Here is a 20,786-nt window from a genome sequence, read left to right on the forward strand (position 1 = left end):
GGACATTGCCGCGGTTCTTCCAATCACATTACAAAATCAGCATACAACCAACGCATCATGCATCACACCATTAGTAAATAGAAGGAAAGTTTAGGTCTCTAGCAGAGGGCAATATAATATAAGACAATATATGGGATTCATATAGTGCATTTAAGAAATTCAATTTCATCCTACAAACCAATGTCTTAATGCACCCACAAATCAAACTTCCCTATGACTGGACCTGACAAATGAGATGCCTAAACTCATTGTTCTTGAACTGCAAATACTAATATTGATTACTTATAAGTTACTGTCAAACTTTGAAGGCTTTTAAAATTCCTTTTTCTTAACCAGCCTTTTAATGTAAGTGATGGGGCCCTACGTGAACACACTATTATTTGCCAATGTTGAACGACACTGGTTATTTAACATGAGAGATGCCCATATTTGTGCTTTTCCTGTACTCTTCTCACTGGTTTAAAGTGGGTTGGGGCTGTGCTGGAAAATGGTGATATTTATGGGTATTTCCATATCAGAAGAGAGGTGTCGGTTGTTTGCATTGATATATTATCTATTAGATGAGTGATCCTATGAGTAAGATATGCGGTTACGGATAATGGATGGATGACTGTACTTATTTTCGTAGATATAGCTACGAACAGTGTATGAGAACAGCTTCACCAGTGACACCAGTCACATTATATAGGCATCGTTTGACGCATTGTTAATATAAACATGTTGATTAGTGCAGCTTTAACTTTGTTGCTTATTTAGTCACAGATTTAAATATTTTCAGATTTGGGTTAAAATAAGTACATTTGAAATACTCGGTTAAGTTTAGGCAAAACAAATACTTGGTTAGGTTTAGGAAAAGATCGTGGTTTGGGTTAAAATAACTACAGAAGTGGCGTTACTTAGGTACGGAATTTAAGTAACAAATAAGTCAACGTTTGATACTACGGTGGTGTTACTTAAGTTACTTAGTGGTGTTATGTAAGTTACGTAATAAATAAGTCAACGTTTGGGTTAAAATAACTACAGAAGTGCCGTTACTTAAGTACGGAATTTACGTAACAAATAAGCCAATGTTTGGGTTAAAATAACTACGGAAGTGGCGTTACTTAAGTACTGAAGTGGGCTGTGAGCCTTCAAGTGACATAGGAAGGGGAACCAAATCTGAATAGCTTGTTGAATCACATGTTTTCTGATCTAGACAGCCCACAAAAACCTGACTGGGTCGTCTTATTTCACAGTTTGTGGGTTGGTTGACACTCCAGATACCCAAATGTACTGTATGTGCACAAGCACTGAAAAAGTGAGTTTTTCTTGATATGTCCCCTTTAAGTCATCCTTCATGGGGATCATCAAGTTATCATGGGGGTATATTCTGGGTGTATTAGTACCTTAAGCTATGTGTAATGAGAAACACGTTCATATATATTAGGAAAATGCCTCATAATGCCTTATCTAATTCAAGTTTTTACATAGAGCTGCTGCCCTGCAAGCAAGCTATTTTTCTTACTTTGTTAGATGTCACACTGCAGCCAGATCCCACGCTGATAATACTCATCACTTCAGAAGCACAGGGCACACTGACTGCATTCCAACAACACTATTGCCTTTGGCCTTACAATGGAAAAGCAAATTACACTTCAGCTTTGGAGAAATCTGAAGAATACCCACTGTGAAGCAGTGGCTCAATGAAATGTGTGATACCTCACACTTGGGATTGGGCACAGTCTCAAGGACAAACTTAAATGACGAGAAAGTTTGGTCCCACTTTGACTCCTTTTTTCTGAAGAGGTCAGAGATCGGCGCTAGTGATTATTCTCTTAAAGGAAAGGATAAGGCTGGGTGGTCAGGGAGGATAATGGTGTTTTGATACTCTCTCCTTTTTCTTTATGATCTTTTAATATTTTTATCCATTAGAGAGTCTGCCCGCGAGCCTGTGCTGTTACAGTATGCGTCAAAAACAATCTTCAAGAAAGTTATGACCATCATTTTAGTAGTAGTAAGTAAGTAAATAACAATGAAGTTGAAGTAGTATCTTCGGTAAGACTTTATAATAACCATCATTTATAATGGTATATTGATAGTTAATTACACCAACCATGTTATTTCACTGTTAAAAAACAATAAAATGATAATTAATGTTCTTTAATTATTAGTAATGCTATAATTTCTGTAATTGTATCATTAGGTTGTATAATATAAAATAATTAGTTTGAATTGTATATTGTATCATAGCTGATAAGAGATGATAACATTTAATTCTGATTAAATTAGTAAAGTATAGTATATCAGTTTATTGCACACATAACAACTATAAGGTTTTATATATTATATTAAGTATTTGTTAATGATTACCATATTACTTGTAAACCTTTAAGAAATTGTTTTGAAAACATGTAAAAAAATTGCATAGATAGATGGACCAGAAACCAATTATTAACTACTGACAAAGCATTAACTATCTACATCAATAATGTTTATAAATGGTTTACAAACCAATAATTAACAATCAATTACTTACTATTATTACAAATAGTACATACAATGTTATAATTTGTGTTACAACAGTTAAAATGACATAAATTATAGCATTACTAATAATCAGTAAACATTATTAATTATCATGTTGTTGTTTGTTAACAGTAAAATAACTATTAACAAACTTTAATTATCTATCAATTTACCATTTATAATACTCCATTGAAAATCCAAGGGAAAAGACCCTGTGAGCCACTGACCATTGAAAACTCTGATGTAAAAAAGAAAAGAAAATGTAAAATTAGAGATCGCCCCAAATTGTGTTGTCATGCGGTATGTGCTGGCGGAAAGATACGACTAAAAGGGAAGGGAGGGAAAATAAGACTGCATCTACTTTATAAGATCCTCTCCAGGAATGTTTTAAAACATAAAAACAATGTGCTTCGAAGAATATTTTTCCATCCGAAATGGGTTTTCCACATTGTTCTCCATCATTCAAAAATCTATGAATGCAATAATTCTCAGGGTATGTGCACAACTTTCCACATCACACTTACTGTATTTACACAGCAAAGATTTAAGGTGAACACTTTCACCCCCCACAAAAATAACAGTCTGATGGGTCCAGTAGTATGAGAGATTATCCACGGACAGACAGACCGACAGATACACACACACGACCAAACGCATGATCTCCCCACAGGCTTACACCTGGCAGAGATAATGAGGTTATTAAGCCAAGAACATTACCCAGACTTCTTTTTGCAGTGTGATTGAATGTCAAAAAGAGGTTTCTTATTTCTCAAACAAGAAGGCCAGTCCATGGATTACCACTTCAGCTTTACTTGTGTACTGAGTGTTCCAGGTGCATTCGGAGGGGTCGGGTTGGGGTCAGCGTGGCCAGATACGGTTCATCTACAGCCTGGTAAGATAGCAGATTCCCCTTGAGACTGAGAGCCAGTCAGCCAGAACAGACATATAAACTACTGCAGCGTAAAGCAAAGGGTCATCCCGGCCAACTGCTACACACAGGAGGTCAGAGGCTTGGCAGGGTGGTGGATGGAGGTGGCGGCAGTATGTGTTTGTGTAAAATCCTTCAGCAGACCTTTTCTTCGGGGCTGTGACTGTGTCTGTGTGCATGAGATGAATATACGTGAGATGTGTGTGTGTGTGTGTGTGTGTGTGTGTGTGTGTGTGTGTTATCCAGTCTTACCCTTTAGGTGGATCTTATTTTCCGGGCTGTGCACCAACACCGAGCTAACTGAATCCAAGCTGTCGTAGTTACTGCAGCCGAGAGGGCCTGTCCTTGTTTCGGTTACCTAGGAAACAGAGGAAGGACAGATCTATTTAAAATAAATGCTTTTTATTTTCTTTATTTTTTTTACAATGCCACATTAGCAGTGAATGAGGCAGATGTTTGTTCCCATTCCTGGCAGTCAAGCACACAGCTTGTGGCCGGCGGAGCGTGTGGAGGCAGGCAGAGGACTGGATGTGGCAGAGCCCTCTGACAGCGGAGAAAACTATCGCCATCTTTTGCTTCACGCCCACACCTGCAGCCACAGCTGCCTGCAATGTGCCGGCTGTCTCGTGCATTGGGAAAAGGTGAGAGAGAGAGATGAGAGATGTGAGGGAGAGAGCAAGCACAGGTGTTTGCGAAGGAGGATTTACACTTTGAAGAGATACAAAGGGAAGGTTGCACTTAGTCGAATGCCTTGGTCTGATAATGATAATGATAGTGTGTAGTAACAGCAACAATACTTGCATCAGATATTAAAAATAAGATGTTGGAGCAGGCTTCACAAGGTTTGGTGTTTGTTCTGCATGCTCACATTACAGGTAAAATTATGATTGCCTCTTCTTTAAAATGATACATGGCAGAAAACAACAAGCATAGCATGCATAGGATTGTTTTGTACTGTTTGACTTTGTTTATACGTTTTTATAATAAAGTTACACACATTCCAACAAACACTCAACCCCCTACCCTCCCCGGACATCCACAAAGTAATAATAAAATTGAGAAAATGACAAATTAGTGAACGAATAGATAAATAATAATTAAAAATAGGGCTGTCAATCAATTCAAATATTTAATCGCGGTTAATCACATGATTTTCCACAGTCAATTGCGATTAATCGCAAATTAATCCCACATTTTCTATCTGTTCAAAATGTACCTTAAATGGACATTTGTCAAGTATGGAGCCGATTAGTAAATAGTAATTGAAAAATAAAAATAAATGTTGAAAAGATGGTTAGTTAAACGTGTATGAAAACAAAGGGCATTCGGTTTGTTGTTACAATTGGAACCACCAATAATCTGCCTATTATAAAACTATACATATATACAGTATATTCACATGTGCATATAATGACATATAAACACCCACATGTCTCAATACACATATTTAAGTACAGACAGACACATCTACTGTGTGTATACCTTCTTTTAGTAAACGAAAAGACCGGCTCAGCGACAATGTCACATGAATAAGGCACTTATTCCAGCTCAATTATCCGGCATTTAAAGCATCACCTGTTCTCGTTCCTAACAGAAAGTGTAGTTAATTGAGAGGGAAGAGAAAGACAGAGAGAAGAGATAGTGTTTGTAAGTAAGAGTGAATTCTATAAATGGGGACCAGGTGTCCCTGGATTTCTGACGGGACTTTGATCTGTTAAATCGAAGTGTCTCTAATGGAATTAGAGATAGCACTTCCTTGATCCAGTTTGTAAATGATGTGGTCTTCTCAGACTTCCAATAATGGAGAATAAGTCTTCTGGCTTCAAGTGAGGCAAATGCTATAGAGTTATCATTTTGTATAAATCATAACCAATAAAAAAAAAAACATTACTGTTTTTGGCCCAAGGGCAGATTTAAGCCCCTATGACCCCAGTGCTTCCTTCTCTTGTTGCATTGTCTATGTATCCAGCCTTTAAGCACTCAAATAGCAGATTCAGTATGTCAGGAACGTATTTTGCCTAGAACCCCAGAAACAAACAAGTGCTCCTATTCCGCAACACTACCCTGCCCCAGGTTTGATGTCAGACAGTTTGTGGTAATTTCATTATTAAGACTATGCACCATGTCAACTTAGTATCTTTTGAATCAATAAAGGTTTTAAACTAGATTTTGACTCAACAGCCCTACATAAATTTGGGCTTCAGGATAAAAAAACTGCAGGATCTACCATATGATTTCATTTATTATAGAGTACTCCAGGGATGACGTATTTTTGTCGGCCAACCAGGAAGTTAACTTCACCCTGGTTCCATTGGGTTTTTGATTATTGCAGAAAACAAGCTCTGTGGCAAACACAGGTTTATGATACATTAACGTTTTGTTCAGCAAGATGATCTCCACCAATGAACACCACGTTTATGCCGTGAGCGCATGCTGGGGTCGCTACCTCGCCAGCTGGGCAGTCACGCTCACAGACCGGAGTTCATGAGCTCTCAACAGACCGGTCTTGTAGACGAGGGGCTTTTATTTCCTTGTTGACGGATGGTTTGTTTAAATATCACAACACACATGCCATTATAAAATTAACGGGAACCTGTGATTATCTGCCTTTTTGGAGTTGAAAAGGCTCGCAATCACCCGCGGACGCAGCTCGGTTTCGAATACAGCCACGGTTCCCTCTATACCTTTTCACATGGCCAGATTCCCTCCATTTCCTTAAGATACAGATACAGATACAGATACAGAGAGCTTTATTTATCCCCGAAGGGCAATTCAGTTTCTGCAGTCCACCGAAACATATACACACATTCATACTGCACAATCATCATTGACAGAGGGAACACAGTAGGTGGCATATGGGTAGGTGCAGAACAATAAAAGTACAAGATTAAAAATTAAAAATCTTCGCAATAAAAACAATGAATACAAGAATAAAAACGAGACGAGATAAAAGAATAACGGAATAAATAAATAATTAGAATAGAATAAAGTGCCAAGAGTATTTGCACATTGCAAATTGTATTCCAAGAATGTACCTAATGCAAACACAGACAACCGTTATGTGGTTAGTGCAAAATAATTGTACATTCAAAGTAAATAAAACATTTTTTTGTTGTCGTTCATCCATGATAGTTGCAATCACTGTGCAGTGTCTATTGACCTTGGTGATGTTTGTTAATTGTGATTTTGTACAGACTCTCTTCCTCCACATTAAATCCCTAATTTCTGTTGAATTACTACCAGTAATGCTACAAGGACACCTCTCTGTGTACATTTTGCATGATGTGTTTGTGAGATTTATATTTTACAATTATGTGATCAATCTTGAAAGGTGAATAGAATATTTTTTAGTTTCATATGAGTTCATATCTTCTCTCTAGCATTAAAACTGAGCTGGCTACAACCTAAAAATCTCAAGTTGCATAATGTATTAAAGAAATTAGTGGCAGCCCTATGAATAACGTCACAAACATAGTTATTTAAGCCAAGCCATGATGTTTTTTTGTTTTTTTTTACTAAACCTAACTAAGTAGTTTTGTTTCCTAAATCTAACAAAGTAGTGTGGTTAAATTTTTTTTATTTTGTTTAAATTCACAGCGTTAACAATGTGTTTAAAACGGTTTCAAATTGCAACTGTAATCCAGGAGAAAATACTTTTTCCTCAAAAATTTAGAATGCAGTTTACTTGTATGTTAACGTAACTTTAGGAGACAGGTTTACCTTATCAGCTGCTTGATATCCTATAAAGAAATGTGCATTTGTCTACTTTAGTCAACACTGTACTGATTAAACCGAAACCTCGATCTTTTCCTAAAACTAAGTCGACTTCCAGTGTTATTTTAACCAACACCGCGATCTTTTCCTAAACCTAACTAAGCATTTTTGTTGTTTGTTTGGAGAGGACAACTAACTTACAGTTATGTCTGTGTCTCAGTAGGAACCAAATGCCTATTTTCTCTCACAAGAATTAATAAAACCAAGACACTCTCTTAGATGAAGAGGTGCCCCTGACATTTCAGCAATCAAGGTCAATTAAATATTTATTACAGCGCAAACATCACATCACAGCCGTCATTAGTGCTTCTATAATACATGTAATGGAAAAGATGAGACATAAACAACATCCTACTTGACATGTTGTGAAAGATGCTCTGCTGCAGAGCTTCTAATTGAGGAATGAGGAGAAAATGAAGAGGAGCAGACACAATAATGAGAGAAGTGTTGAGGAAGAGAGATAAAAGTCATAAAGGGACAAAAGGCAAACAAAGGTGGGAGAGACTGTAACGTTCAAAGATCAAGCCTGAGACAAAAAGAACATGACGAATAAAGACAAAAGAGCAGAGAAGGAAAGGAAGAAAAAGGAGATTAAGAAAAAACGAACAAGGATGCAAGAAATAGTTAATTTCCAGAGTGGGACCTCTGGCAAAGCCTCTCTCCAGCTTAATCACACAATTTGGCAAATGACGCAGCCTGTGCAAATTTGCCGTCCTTAAAATAGCCTCACATGTTCACACTTCGTCTTGCATTAGAGATTGCATCTATTATCAAAAGAAATGGAAGTTAGCCTTCGAGGCGCTACAAAAGATACATCCCTCAAATATCTCCGAGAGCGACGTCGCTGAGATGTAGTTAAAGATTAGCCAGACATAAAGGCGAGAACCAAAGGGGGATTAGTGGAGGGGAAAGAGGCCGTTTTGGGTTGTTGTTTAAGATGTGGACGCAGATAATCTCTGCTTTTAACAGTGAAAAAAGATTCAACTGTTGCATCTCATTCATGTTTTTGTATTGACCGTGAAACAAAATCAGTTCTCTGTTCAAATTCAATTCACCCTTTAAAAGTGTGTTTGGACTGAACTAAAAGGGAATTTCTGAGGCAGCATGAAGTCAATGCAATGATGCAAGTGGATGCTAACAGGAGCATATTGGCTTTGGGTGTTGGTTAAATTTAAAGTGAAGACGTAGAAAATGTTTGAGTGGACTATTTGCACTTATCCTGAAGTTGTATGATTCCACTTCATAAACTTTTGGAGACGAGAAAAAAATGAGAGCTGTCAGGAGAAAAATATCACACACAGTATGTTGCTAGCTAGCTACAGCTAACATCTATACAGTGGCTAGTACATTGGCTGTTTGGAGCAAGTAGACACAGACTACAAATTGCAGTGTGAATACACCTGTACAGATCATTTATCAATATCAATAATCAGAGACGTGAATATTACATGCATGTATTAACGTGCAGTACCAGCAGGGGGCAACGAAGCCACGGTCTTAGGTTTAGGCAACAAAACCTCTTAGTTAAGTTAATGGAAAACTTCATGTTTGGGCTTAAAATAAGTACGTAAACTAAAAAAAACATGTACGGAAACAACGTAATGACAGTACAGATATCGTGACAACCATCACTACAAAACACGTGACAAACGTCTCTAACGTATCAAAACAACACATGGGTCTCCTGCTTGAAAGTCCTATGTTTGTTGGACCTATCCACCTCCCCAACACAAGTGGTCTTTTTCAATTTATATACTACATAACTAGCTCTAAAGTTAGACTTACATCACTACAACACACTGCACCTTCATGCAGGCGTGTAATATTCACTGCTCAGCGACACAAAGCGTAACACTGACACGCTGTCTTTCGGTGGAAAGGCAGGTCTATTACACGCTTTGCGGTGAGACTGAGCTGGTAGTTACTGTATGTACAACATTGAACACCAGTTCTTCAGCTTAAAAGCAGCGTCTGCAGACAGTAAACTGAGTTTTCCTGCAGCAACACAACGATGCTGAAGTTTTTGAAGAAAAGTCATGATCACAAAGTACAGAATTTACAAAATATCTGCAGCTCCATCCACACACTGTGGGAAGCACCGAGTTTGATCATTGCCGAATGGTACGACACGAAAAGTCAGAATTGTTCTATTTTCTAATGTCACTTTCAATGCAAGAATTTCATGCATACATATCAGTTCTTACTTAATCTCTCTTTGCCATTGATGATTGTGATTATTCTAAGTTCTATCCCCGTAGTCTGCACTTTATATTTGACTTTCTTTGTTTGCACAAACTATGAAAGCTCCGGAGCTGATAGATTTCAGCTGTGTTACACTGAATACACGCTGGGCTTGTTTGTAACTCATGTGAGGGAACTTCAATGATAACCCACCTGAGAGCTGCCACCCCCGTCTCTGCCTTTGTTGAAAACTCCCAAGAGCCCTTCGCTGAGAGGATTGTTCAACCTGGGCCATTTTGTTTTTAATGTTTATTCAACGATGTGCTTTATTCAAACATGGCAGAGTAGTTTGTGTGTTTTCTTATGACTCTAAAAACTATTTTGTTTTTTTTACATTCCCTTATGCATTAGTCTCCCTTTTTCAGAAGTCATGTTATGATAATTACTGATCTAACAAATTGTTAAAGACCGTAATTTAAGCCATTTACATCCTTACGTTGATGTAACCTCTTTATTAATGCAGCATTCATCAAAAGATTGCACTCATCTTGTCCTGCCTTTAACTTAAAAGTAGAATTTGTATTTGAATGGGCTCCAAGTCTGAATCTGAAGGCCCAGCACAACTGACAATTTGTAAAGCTGCATTACCAAGTCATTTGGGGTCTAACAGGAGGTTTGCGCCCATGTTTTTCTTTTTTTCTCTTTTACAAAAGTAATGCAACAACTTACAGAAGAAGGTAGATTTTAGGTACACCTGTACAAAATAATGCAATCCAATACAACTGTTCTGCGATAAACTGTACTTGTATAATATCTATCAACTGACATCTGCGTGAATGATTGAATGCAGAATCTGTAGGCAACGGGGCACGATTTTGATATCAGAAATGTTCTGGTTTCTGTTTGTGGTCAATACTACTAGGACTAAAAACGGGTTGCATGCAGGTAAACCAACCCGGTCTCAGAGTAAGGCATATAAATACCACGTCATTACACTGACATTCTGCGTGTCATGACAATGCAGTTTAGCCTTTTTGACTGTCATTTGTACGCCATGCAAGCGTCTGCAGTTAGGTTTAGGCAAGAAAAGCACTGACCAACGGTTTTAGCTCGAATGAGCTTGTGTTTGGGCATGCAGTGCAGTTAAACTACGTCACTAACTCTTACGGTAGATGCAGTCAGTACAGGATACATGGGGTTCAAATGACACGCGAATATCAGGAAAGGCGTTCTTATTGCACGTTAAATGCCTTGCGCATTATCGTGGCATCTATACGCCTTTTGGTGCGAACAGGCTGGGCAAACAGTTCGTGTGGAAAGCAAAAGAGGCGGAACGCATTTGCATGAAATGCAATCTCGGAACCCATCGGCGACGGTCTGACAATGATTTCGCTTTTTATTGGCTTTAGTTTTCAAAATGTATCTGCTTTCATATGCAGATATGTTTATAGATATTCATAGATATGTTTACATGTCTCCAGACAAAAGAGATGGACTTGGGACTGAGTGCCACAGAAAGGGTAGGGAGGTCCTAAAGGTACTGAGGGACACAAACATATATTATGCCTCATGCTTTACGGAAGACGATTGGCAAAGCACAATTTATCACTTTGTTCCATAACATCCCAAACACAAATGTGTATTGATCCGCAGCTGAAAATAGTTCCCAGCAAAAACACTGTTTCCTCCTCTTTGAGTAATGTTTGCAAAAAGCCACAGTGCCCAGCTGTTTTAGGACATTACTTAATCTTTTAAAAAAATATGAAACCATATATTTGTGACACATTTTTAAAGATTTGTCTTCAGACAGAAGAAATGAGCTTGGGTCTGAGTGCCACAGACAGGGTAGGGAAGTCATAAAGGTACTGAGAGACGGACTAACACATTGTTGATTTTGGTCTTTTTATGGGATAAGACTGACATTAACAAAAATATATTACGCCTCATCCTTTAGGGAATATGATTAGCAAAAACACAATTTATGACTTTGTTCCATTACATCCCAATACACAAACTGCTAGATCCACTACCCAGAAGTAATTTTTCCCTGTTATATGACATCATCAAATATAACTTTGACACCACAAAGAATTATGGGAGGTTTAAGTAACAGCAAAGGAGTGGAGATTTAATGCTGAAATTACTTTTCAGGACTATGAAGCTTTTACTTTATTTTTATATCACCGTATAGAGTATATTGGTCAATAAAAAATGTTCATTTGTACAAAATGTTTTTTACTACAACATGATGAGATTTTATAGAGGAGAAAAGTGCCTGGCTGCGGTTTCCCTGCTGATTTGGCTCTTAAAAAACGACGGCGCTGTGGTAAAAATACTCCGCCATACAGTTCCTCTCTCATTCCCAAACACACACACAGGTGTTACAGGGTTGTTTTTTGTCTCACAAAACTGTAGTCTAAACAGGATGTGCAATTGAGGTTTCTCCACTTTATCGCTGGAGATAAAGATAATGTATTTCACTCCCACCTCCTACGCGGTGCTGCAGCGACACAGAGCCCAGAGGCGTACATGGACACAGGTCAAGTACATCCCACTCAGCGTTGCTTCCTCTTGGGCGACGAGTTGATCTGGCAGAACACGGCGCGGCAGGTGGCTCGCAATACCAGAGATCCTCATTTAGCAGAAACATGTAAAAGGATGCTCCTCTCCAAGTGGGAGTGGTTGCGTGTTTGTTGTGTGCGTGCACTTGGAAGTGTGTAGGCGGGCAATAAAAGTGACAATAAAATCTTAATCTTAAATAAAAGTGACAATGAATTAAAAAATAAACACAAATGTTGCATATTTCTAAATCTGTATGCACATAAGACACACGGTTGGTATGAGCTTATCTTACAGCATTAAGGAGTTGAATTGTTTTGTTGCATTACACCATTAATATGCAAATCTATGCAGCTACAAATTCCACAATCTAATTAGATTATTTTGTCATTAGGGGAATCTGTGGTGTGAAAAGAAATTAAAGGTTGGAGTGTGGATTCCTCTTGAGTTATTGTGATAAATGACATCAGGTGTGAAACATTGTGGACACGTTTGTTTATACATGCGATATGGGGGGAATCCTAAATATCCAGGTTTGCCACAAACAGTTGTGGCTTTGGATGACAGTTTGACATTCTAAATAAATATATATGTTTTATATATTATGAGGTTTTCTGGGCATACCCAACTGGTTGGAGACCCTGGGGTATAGAACCAGAATGTGCTGGAGGGATTATGATGTATACAGTATATCTCATGTTGCTTGGAAATGTGTCGGGGTCCCTCAGGAGAAGCTGGAGTTTGTGGCTGGCTGGTCTGCTGACACAGTGATCTGGCTCCAGATAAGCACATAGACTGTATATAAGAAGTGGACGTAGCACCGTGATGTCAACCATTGGTTTGTGGACTACAGTTTGGAAGCATTGAGTTATTTACACAATAACTTAAATGTGAAAAGATCATTGATTGCATAAAACTATTTGCCCAATAAAATGATAAATAGTCTCTAAGGAGTCTATATATATATATGTTTGTTTTTGCAACCCTTCTGACCATTTTAACATCTCTAATTGTGGGTGGCAATCCAACATAAGACCGAGAGATTTTACTTCCAAAACTTGTTCAATGCTCATTAATCTTTAAATTTAACTTATTAACTTCTAACAAGGGCAAAGCCTTGGAGGAAAAGAAAACTAGTGGTGCATATTGGCAAACAAAACTGTAATTAATCAAATTACCACAAAGTAATTGCCACACAGACAAACCGAGGCCATGAAGGGTCTGGGGCCTCGGGGGCTTCGGTCGGTTCCTAGGCCGAATCCAGCCTTTGTACTGTATACATTATTGTGCTCATGGTGTATATTCCTTAAAGAGTAAATTTACACTGGATTGAAGAGCAGTGTCTCACCGTCCACTAGCATCACTGATGAGTATAGTTGGGTGTGGTCAGAAGTTTGCTTTGTGACACCTATAACCCCTTTAACGGTGATGTCACGCCGTACTGACACAATCCGTAGTACAAATGCAAACAAGAAGGAAAATCTGAGTCCTGAGTTTTTTAATGCTAGCTACATTATTACACTTGTTACGGAACATTGCGTTAGAAAGCTGCTGATGGCGGTTGTTGTTTATTTACACTAGTTACGCTATTACGCTTGTTATGCAATGTTGTGTAAGAAAGTCCGATGATCCCCGTTGTTTATTTACGCTAGCTACGTTGTTACACTTATTACGTAACGTTGCATCACATTGTGTAAGAAAGTCCGCTGATGGCGGTTGTTGTTTATTTATGCCAGCTACGCAACGTTACGCTTGTTACGTAATGTTGCAAAAGAAAGTACGCCGATGGCGGTTGTTTATTTATGCCAGTTACGTTGTTACACTTGTTACGTAACGTTGTGTAAGAAAGTCCGCAGATTGCAGCAATTGTTTTTTTATGGTAGCTACGTTCTTACGCTTGTTATGTAACGTTGCATAAGAGAGTCCACTGATGGTGGTTGTTTATTTACGCTAGCTACGTTAGATAAGAAAGTCCGCTGATGGCGGTTGTTGTTGTGTTTTATGCTAGCTACGTTGTTTCGCTTGTTACGTAGCGTTGCGTAAGAAAATCCGCTAATGGCAGTTATTGTTTATTTCCGCTAGCTATGGTGTTACAGTTGTTATTTGAACACAAACCATGATGTTTTTTCTTACCTTAACCAAGTAGTTTTGTTGCCTTAACCTAACTGATTGTTTCACGTTAACGTTGGCATTGTGCGTTTCTGCAAGCATGATATGAGGCTGATATGAAACATATTTATTAAATGTGTTTTTGGTGCAGAAACGTCCACATTCAACGTATCCTGTGGTTTGCAGAAATATACAATGGCAACATTTTTTTTCTAGCGACTGGGTTGTTTGAATTCCATTATTATCATACTTCATTTTGCATTACTCTGGCAAACACAGCTCCACTCAGACCAAACTGCAGAATGTGACAAATTGTCAGAAAGTGAGTGAAGGCACGCTGTTAAGTAGGCACAAGAAGCAGTGTGCAGCTGAGTTTGTACAAAGTGCATTTCATAAAAATATCACTGGCTGGATTGAAACCAGACTAACTGATGCGGAAAACAGATCTTAATGGTTGCCATTTGCTTATTTACAATTGCTGGCTTCTTTGCAAAAAGATAAGGGATTATTTTAGTGCCACTCATTAGCTTCTCCCCACAGACACAAACGTATCAAATTGAGCAAGATTTCAGTTCTCTAATTAATTCAGGCTTAGCCGATAATGTGTTTCTGTGGCCTTATGCTGTAGCTGTTATGAGATGCAGCATTCGTACTTAAAATTCTTGTTAGTCACTTTTGCTTACATATCACAGTGGTGGTGTGATATAATGGAGCTTGTCAATAAATATACAACTGTATTGCTCTTATATGGATTTTTTTTTTCCTTTTTCCTGTGATTACAGCTTTCACTGCAGCACTTTTGTCTCTGCAACAATTTTTCCGTCATTAAATTTCAATTTCATGTTCTCGTTCTAATCAAACTTTTCTCTCGAGGTAAAAGCAATTTCCGGGAGTCCAGGAGGCTTTTATGTTCTCTGTTTCTCATGTAGAACCATTCAAGGCTTTGTGTTGTGGGGAAAATACAGTTTCAAGCAATCATGTGCTTCAGTGTCCCTTGGTAACAAAAGTGGTCGATCTCACCTCTGCACATACTGCGAGTGTTGCCGCATGCAGCATTGTCAGCAACGGCATTTGGAAACGAGCCACCTTATTCAAGGTATACGCACAAAGTTGACACCTGGCAATTACTCATTTCAATCAGATTTGCTATTTAAGTTGAAGCAGGAAAGCACAGTCCACCCACCCACACACCTGCTGTCGTCGCCTGGGAGCCAACAGATCTGTTTTCCCATGTGAAAAATGTATCGCTTGGTTATGTTTTGCTTCAAACAAGGTGAAACCAGACACAGGAGATAATAGGATTTATTTTTTTATGTGTTCTTTGGAAGGATTTTCAACAAAACTGTTACTTTTTTGCAATTATTGATGAAATTTTGGGTACATTGGGTACATGACGACTCACCGTGTCAAGGCGAGGCGAGTGTTGAGTACGCGGGTAAATAAAATGTACCATGAGTCCATGAAAAGAACTGCTAAAAAAGGTTTTAAACCTCTCCAAATTCTAGCCACTTTGTACCAAAATCCAATAGCTTTTCACAGAAGTGACGATAATTACCAGGTGTTTTAACCCTCATGTGAATCAAGTGCACACACACTTACAGGAGAGCACACACCAGCCTGTAACCCAGTCCAGATGGCATACAGTAGAGTACAGTATGCATAAATACGCTTTTCCCGCTGGGACTTTAAAGAAACTTGACATTTGCCTCGCTTTAGTGCCTCTGTGGGTTGCACCGCGCTTCTAATCCAGCCTGCCATTTTTTAAAAAATGTCCTCTCTGTGAGTTTTCTTTCGTCTCTCCACCCCCAGCTTTTGAGCAATGATGCACCTTGGAAATAATCTTTAAAAAAAAACAGATTGTTTGTGTGCATACATTGAGAGCGAACGGAGCTATTTGTTATAGGTGCAGCGTCGAGTAATATATCCAAAAGGGACAGTTTTATAGGAGTGTTAATGTTTGCGTGTCTACCTTGATGCGTGGTTGTTTGTGGACCTGGAGAACTGCAAACACATAGTCTAGATAAAGCAAATAAACAGTGTCTATGCACAGGTGCTATACACTGAAACAGACATTTTCTAGCTCTGCTTCAAAGTAAAGATTATGTATTTGGATATGTACCATAGGGGAGAACGGGGTTGGTTGTCACATTCATAGAGACGTGGAGTCAAGCCCCTTATCAGCTCTTATCTCTTGTCTCTTACCAGCTATGGTAAAATATAGAATTTATAAACTAATCATTTCATATTACACAAACTAATGATACAATTAAATTAAATAAAAAAAGTAAACATTACTAATTTTTGCAGTTTTTGAGGGATTCAAATTAACGTAAAAACTGTGACGACCAACCCCGTTCACCCCGTTCATCTCGTTCCCCGTCACTCGCATGTACCTTGATGGCAGAGGTGGCAATCTGGAGGTGGTGAAGTCGCCTCAGGGTGCTCTCTCGATCCGTGAAGTAGGAAGCGGCCAGCTGATGGAGCAGCTCCAGAGACACCACTGAGCTGTTGCTGTTACCCTCCGACTTCTTATTCAGCTTCTGCTTGTCCAGGAAAATGGTCAAAGACTCCTCTCCTGTGGGTCAATAATCAATCAATACATCCAGTCAGTTTTTAAGACACCTATTTTCTATGATTATCTTATTGAAAAAACTACACATTTATTTTATTGAATAAAGTATTGAATCTTTTCGTTAAAGTGCTCACAAAGGGAGAATTACTGAAGGGTCACTTCCATTATTAACAGTTCACCATTCCCATTATCCTTAATAGGAGCTGAAGTGACATTCTGCTTCTGCATTTGACATTTCTTTGGCCGGCCTAAACTGTCTCACTGTGGTTTTGTGGTTTGTCTGCTTTGCTTTGCGTATACGCTCATTTCATCAGATGTTATTATAAAACCATTAACACAGCCGTACAACAGTAGGTTGTATTTTTCCGTGTCCTCTGATGATGTTTCATAACATGCTTGTGGCTCATTGACAAGAAGAATTAACTGGAGATCATTTATTTATTTTTTTTACACAGATACAGGTACAAATATGAAGTTTATTATGTTCCATGAAATCAAGTATCAAAATAAAAATTTAAAGGACAATGAGTCATGTCTTAAAATTCCTAAAATGTTAGGCACGGCTCTGGGTATTTACTGGAAATGCTCCAAACTCCTATTCTTACTTACTTACTACAGAGTAAACTGCTGTTTGTAGTTATAGGGAGTAGCCTACTGACTGTCGTGGACAGTGAGTTTGAGAAGCAAATTAGCTAAAAGATAATAAAATGATCAATCACAAAAAGAGAATATATATTATAGTTATTTTTACCAAGCTTCATTATTTCCCCAATATTAACTTTTTATTTTTTTCAGTCATCAAGTCAATTTATTCACTTCCAAACTGCAAAATATACTTCACAGCTCAATGTAACCATGGTGAGACAGTCATTAAAAGCAAGCAAGAAAGAGATAAAAAAGAACAAAAGCACAAAAAAAAACGAGACTAGTTACGTGTGCATTCGCTCAGCCACAGTCTAATCAGTATGCAGACTGGCTCAGCCCATTTAGTCGAGGCTGTTAATTACATATAGAATCTAACTATCTGTCTGCCACTGCATTCATCTCTGCTCTGTCTCCCACACGGCTGCTCCAGTGAATACATCCAGTGATAAGTGGGCGCCAGAGTGAGGTGGCTGGGGGATGCAAACCTAAAATATCAGAGGGATTGTTAGGAGACAGCAGTGTGAAAGCAGGACTCGTCTTCTATGTGGACTGAGTGTGAATGGGGGGGAGGTGGAAGTCAACGTGGCCTGTTTTAGAAGATGTATGGGTACCACTGGCTTCAGCTTATAGTGTTTTATAGACCCGACTTTACTGTCTTTCAGAGGCTGTAGCAGGTTCAGTTTTAGAGCTAGAGTGGAGGTACTGATATCATATAAAACTAGAAAACCTAAGGAATCCATGTTTGTCAGGAAGGAGGCTAAATAATTCTCCATTCTACTGGGGTCCCTAAACAGTCTGGGAATTACATCAATTGGGTATCACTGTAAAGCTGAGACTCTTGTGGATCCAACGAGCCCAACTGTATTCATGTGTGATGATGTTAGTCCCCATAGGAGCCATTTCATTGTAGTAAGACCATCTCTTGACTCACTCTATAAAATGACCTGTGGTGACCTCTATGATAATCACAGCCTCATGAAACTTTACAGCCACAAACTAGAGACCTAGAGCATTCAGAGGATGGATGGCTTTCCTAGGTAGATTGACAATAAGGGTATTTCTGAGCCGTTTACACAACAGAAGTGCTCGCCACCCAATCGCCGAAAAATTAAAAATCTAAAAATGTCAAAAGTTTTGATACCAAATCACAGCATGGCTTTTTTAAAGTGTTCCTCAAGGTCTTGGTGTTTTAATGTGGTATTTTGGAGGGATTATTGATAATTTTTATCAATTTGCGATACATAATAAAGCATGTGAATGGAAATCATATACTTCAATCATAATGTTCTAAGCCCTTAAACACTTTTACAATTTATTTAAAATAATAATAATTAATTATTTCATATTTATTTTTGATTAATGACTAGAACATTTTGACACACAGTGCTGATATGCTTCGCAGATTAATCTTCAGGTTCCCAGCTTTCAGATGATGTACACCACTTCTATGTGGCATCTACTGTTGACCTGCTATCTCCCCCTAAAGACCCCCCTTAAAAAGACAAAAACGGTTCTATTGTGGATCTCAGAGGGTTAAAGCCCACTATATCTCCTAATTTAAGTCCCATTATATCTCTTATACGTGAGTAAGTATCCCCCTACGATTTTATAATTCCACTGTGGGGTTTTACTGACTATACCCCGGCCTTGTAAACCTCCTTGATGAAATGAATGCTTAGATGCTGAGATGTTTATACTCGCTATCAATTGTCTACAAGTCCCTTTATAAAAAAAAAAACGGCCCACTGTAAAAATGCACTCGTATATCTGGGCCTCTACGAGATGACCAGGATCAGCAGTGTATCAATATTGTATCATGAGGTCGGCACTTTGAACGTAACACAGGTCTCAGTCCTGTTTTGTGAGGGGCACGCGATCGATACCGCTTGCTATTCTGTTTTGTGAGTTACTCCTCTCCTCGGAGATGGAGGGTAAAAAGAAATCCAATAAAAAGAGACATATGCTGAGAAACGGGTCAATTTAATCCCCCTCCTGCTTTGTAAGGCTCTTGTAGCTGCACGCAATGTTCATCAGAGGGATGGATGAGTGGAAAATTACTGTGGAAAACAACCTTGGTTGAACGCTGCAGCTGCAGGTGTTGTATTGTTGCCGTTGCTGCTTTTCATCAGACATTTTTCCTTGAAAATAAAACAGCAAAGCACATAGATCCTCCACCTCTGCAGCACCGCTCTGACATAAGCTATAACTCCCTCTGAGACCTTCGAATGAGTAGCTCCTCTATTTTTGGTGTGTCCCGACATTTCCTATAACCCGAGAATAAAGGCGAGTGTGTCACCTTACCTCCCAGGGTAGCAGTGACTAGGAAGTGGGTCCCGTACTTCTTGATGAGGTTCTCGTTGATTTGCTGCAGGGTTGGCCGTCGCCCCAGTAACCGCAGGTTGCGTAGGAACTCTGGCGCTAAGGGCAATGGAGCTTTGAGGAAATCTCTCTTCTCTGTTGCCAGGCTGTTCACCTTCCAGTGGCTGAACTCCCTGAAATGATGAATACATTAAAAGGTGAATACACGCTCAGTTCAAATCTCATTTACGAAGGAGGGCTTAACGTCACATATAGAAACATTCACATGCAAAAGAAGCTGATAAGATACTTCAGTGGGCTGGGATATAAAGGAGGTTAAAGGTGCCTCAAAATTTCAGAAATCTATGACTCATATTTCCCTCATACTCTGTTGATTTATGCCATGAAATTAGTGGGCCTATTTACTCTTTTTACTCATTTGCAGTGTGCTGTATGAAGATAAAATCCATATGTCCTCATATATGCATCCCCGTTAGCCGCAATCTGTCTTGGTTTTACATGCAAATCAGGGTTGGCCCCGCTCCAGCCCAGTGGGTGGTTTAGTTTAGTTTATGAAGATCCCCATTAGCTACAGCATTGCAGCAGCTATTCTTCCTGGAGTCCAACAATAAAAGCCAAAAAATAAAAAAAACAATAAATAAGAACAACATATATTCAACAGTAATTTAAAATGGGTATGGTGGTGGTGGTGTTCAGCAGCTAAATAGCAGAAGGGAAAAAGGACTAGGAGTAACGATTTGTTCTCCTTAAGGGGCACATTATAACGTCGGCCTGAAGGCATCAGAGAGAATTCAGCAGAAAGAATGTGATCTGTTTTTTTGCTTTCTCAACCACCTGTTTCTCCCAAATTGTGCCCAAGTCCTTCTGCTGAACTCCAATAATCTTGGAGCACACTTTGACTACGCTATTTAGACTGTTCTTGTCCTTCACAGACAACCCGTCAAACCAGCAGGTTAAAAGAAAAGGTTAAAAGGCTTTCAATAAAAGAACGGTAAAAGTTAAATATAAGATCGTATCACAGACATTAAAATAATTTAGCTTCCGCGTTAAATTAATCCTTTGTTGACCCCGTTTGAGCAGTGCAGCGCAGCGGCTGTGAGCTAGCCAGTGGGGGGCACGCTCACATACATACAAACACAGAGGGTGAGCGACTTCATTCTCTGCTCAGGTAGACATTACTCCACTATATCTTTA

General features: G+C 38.8%; 1 protein-coding gene across 1 annotated transcript in view; it reads right to left on the reverse strand.

Annotated features, from left to right (window-relative positions):
- brinp2 (bone morphogenetic protein/retinoic acid inducible neural-specific 2) overlaps positions 1-20,786 on the reverse strand; it is a 214,235-nt gene that overhangs the window by 59,136 nt on the left and 134,313 nt on the right. The window contains exons 3-5 of the mRNA XM_074650202.1: positions 19,575-19,765; positions 16,450-16,631; positions 3,686-3,791 (exon numbers count right to left, since the gene is read on the reverse strand). Of these exons, the coding sequence (XP_074506303.1) occupies positions 3,686-3,791; positions 16,450-16,631; positions 19,575-19,765 (479 nt within the window). The remainder of the gene's footprint in view (positions 1-3,685; positions 3,792-16,449; positions 16,632-19,574; positions 19,766-20,786) is intronic.

This window comes from Sebastes fasciatus, chromosome 11 (assembly GCF_043250625.1).
Source record: "Sebastes fasciatus isolate fSebFas1 chromosome 11, fSebFas1.pri, whole genome shotgun sequence".
In the NCBI taxonomy this organism is placed as follows: domain Eukaryota; kingdom Metazoa; phylum Chordata; class Actinopteri; order Perciformes; family Sebastidae; genus Sebastes; species Sebastes fasciatus.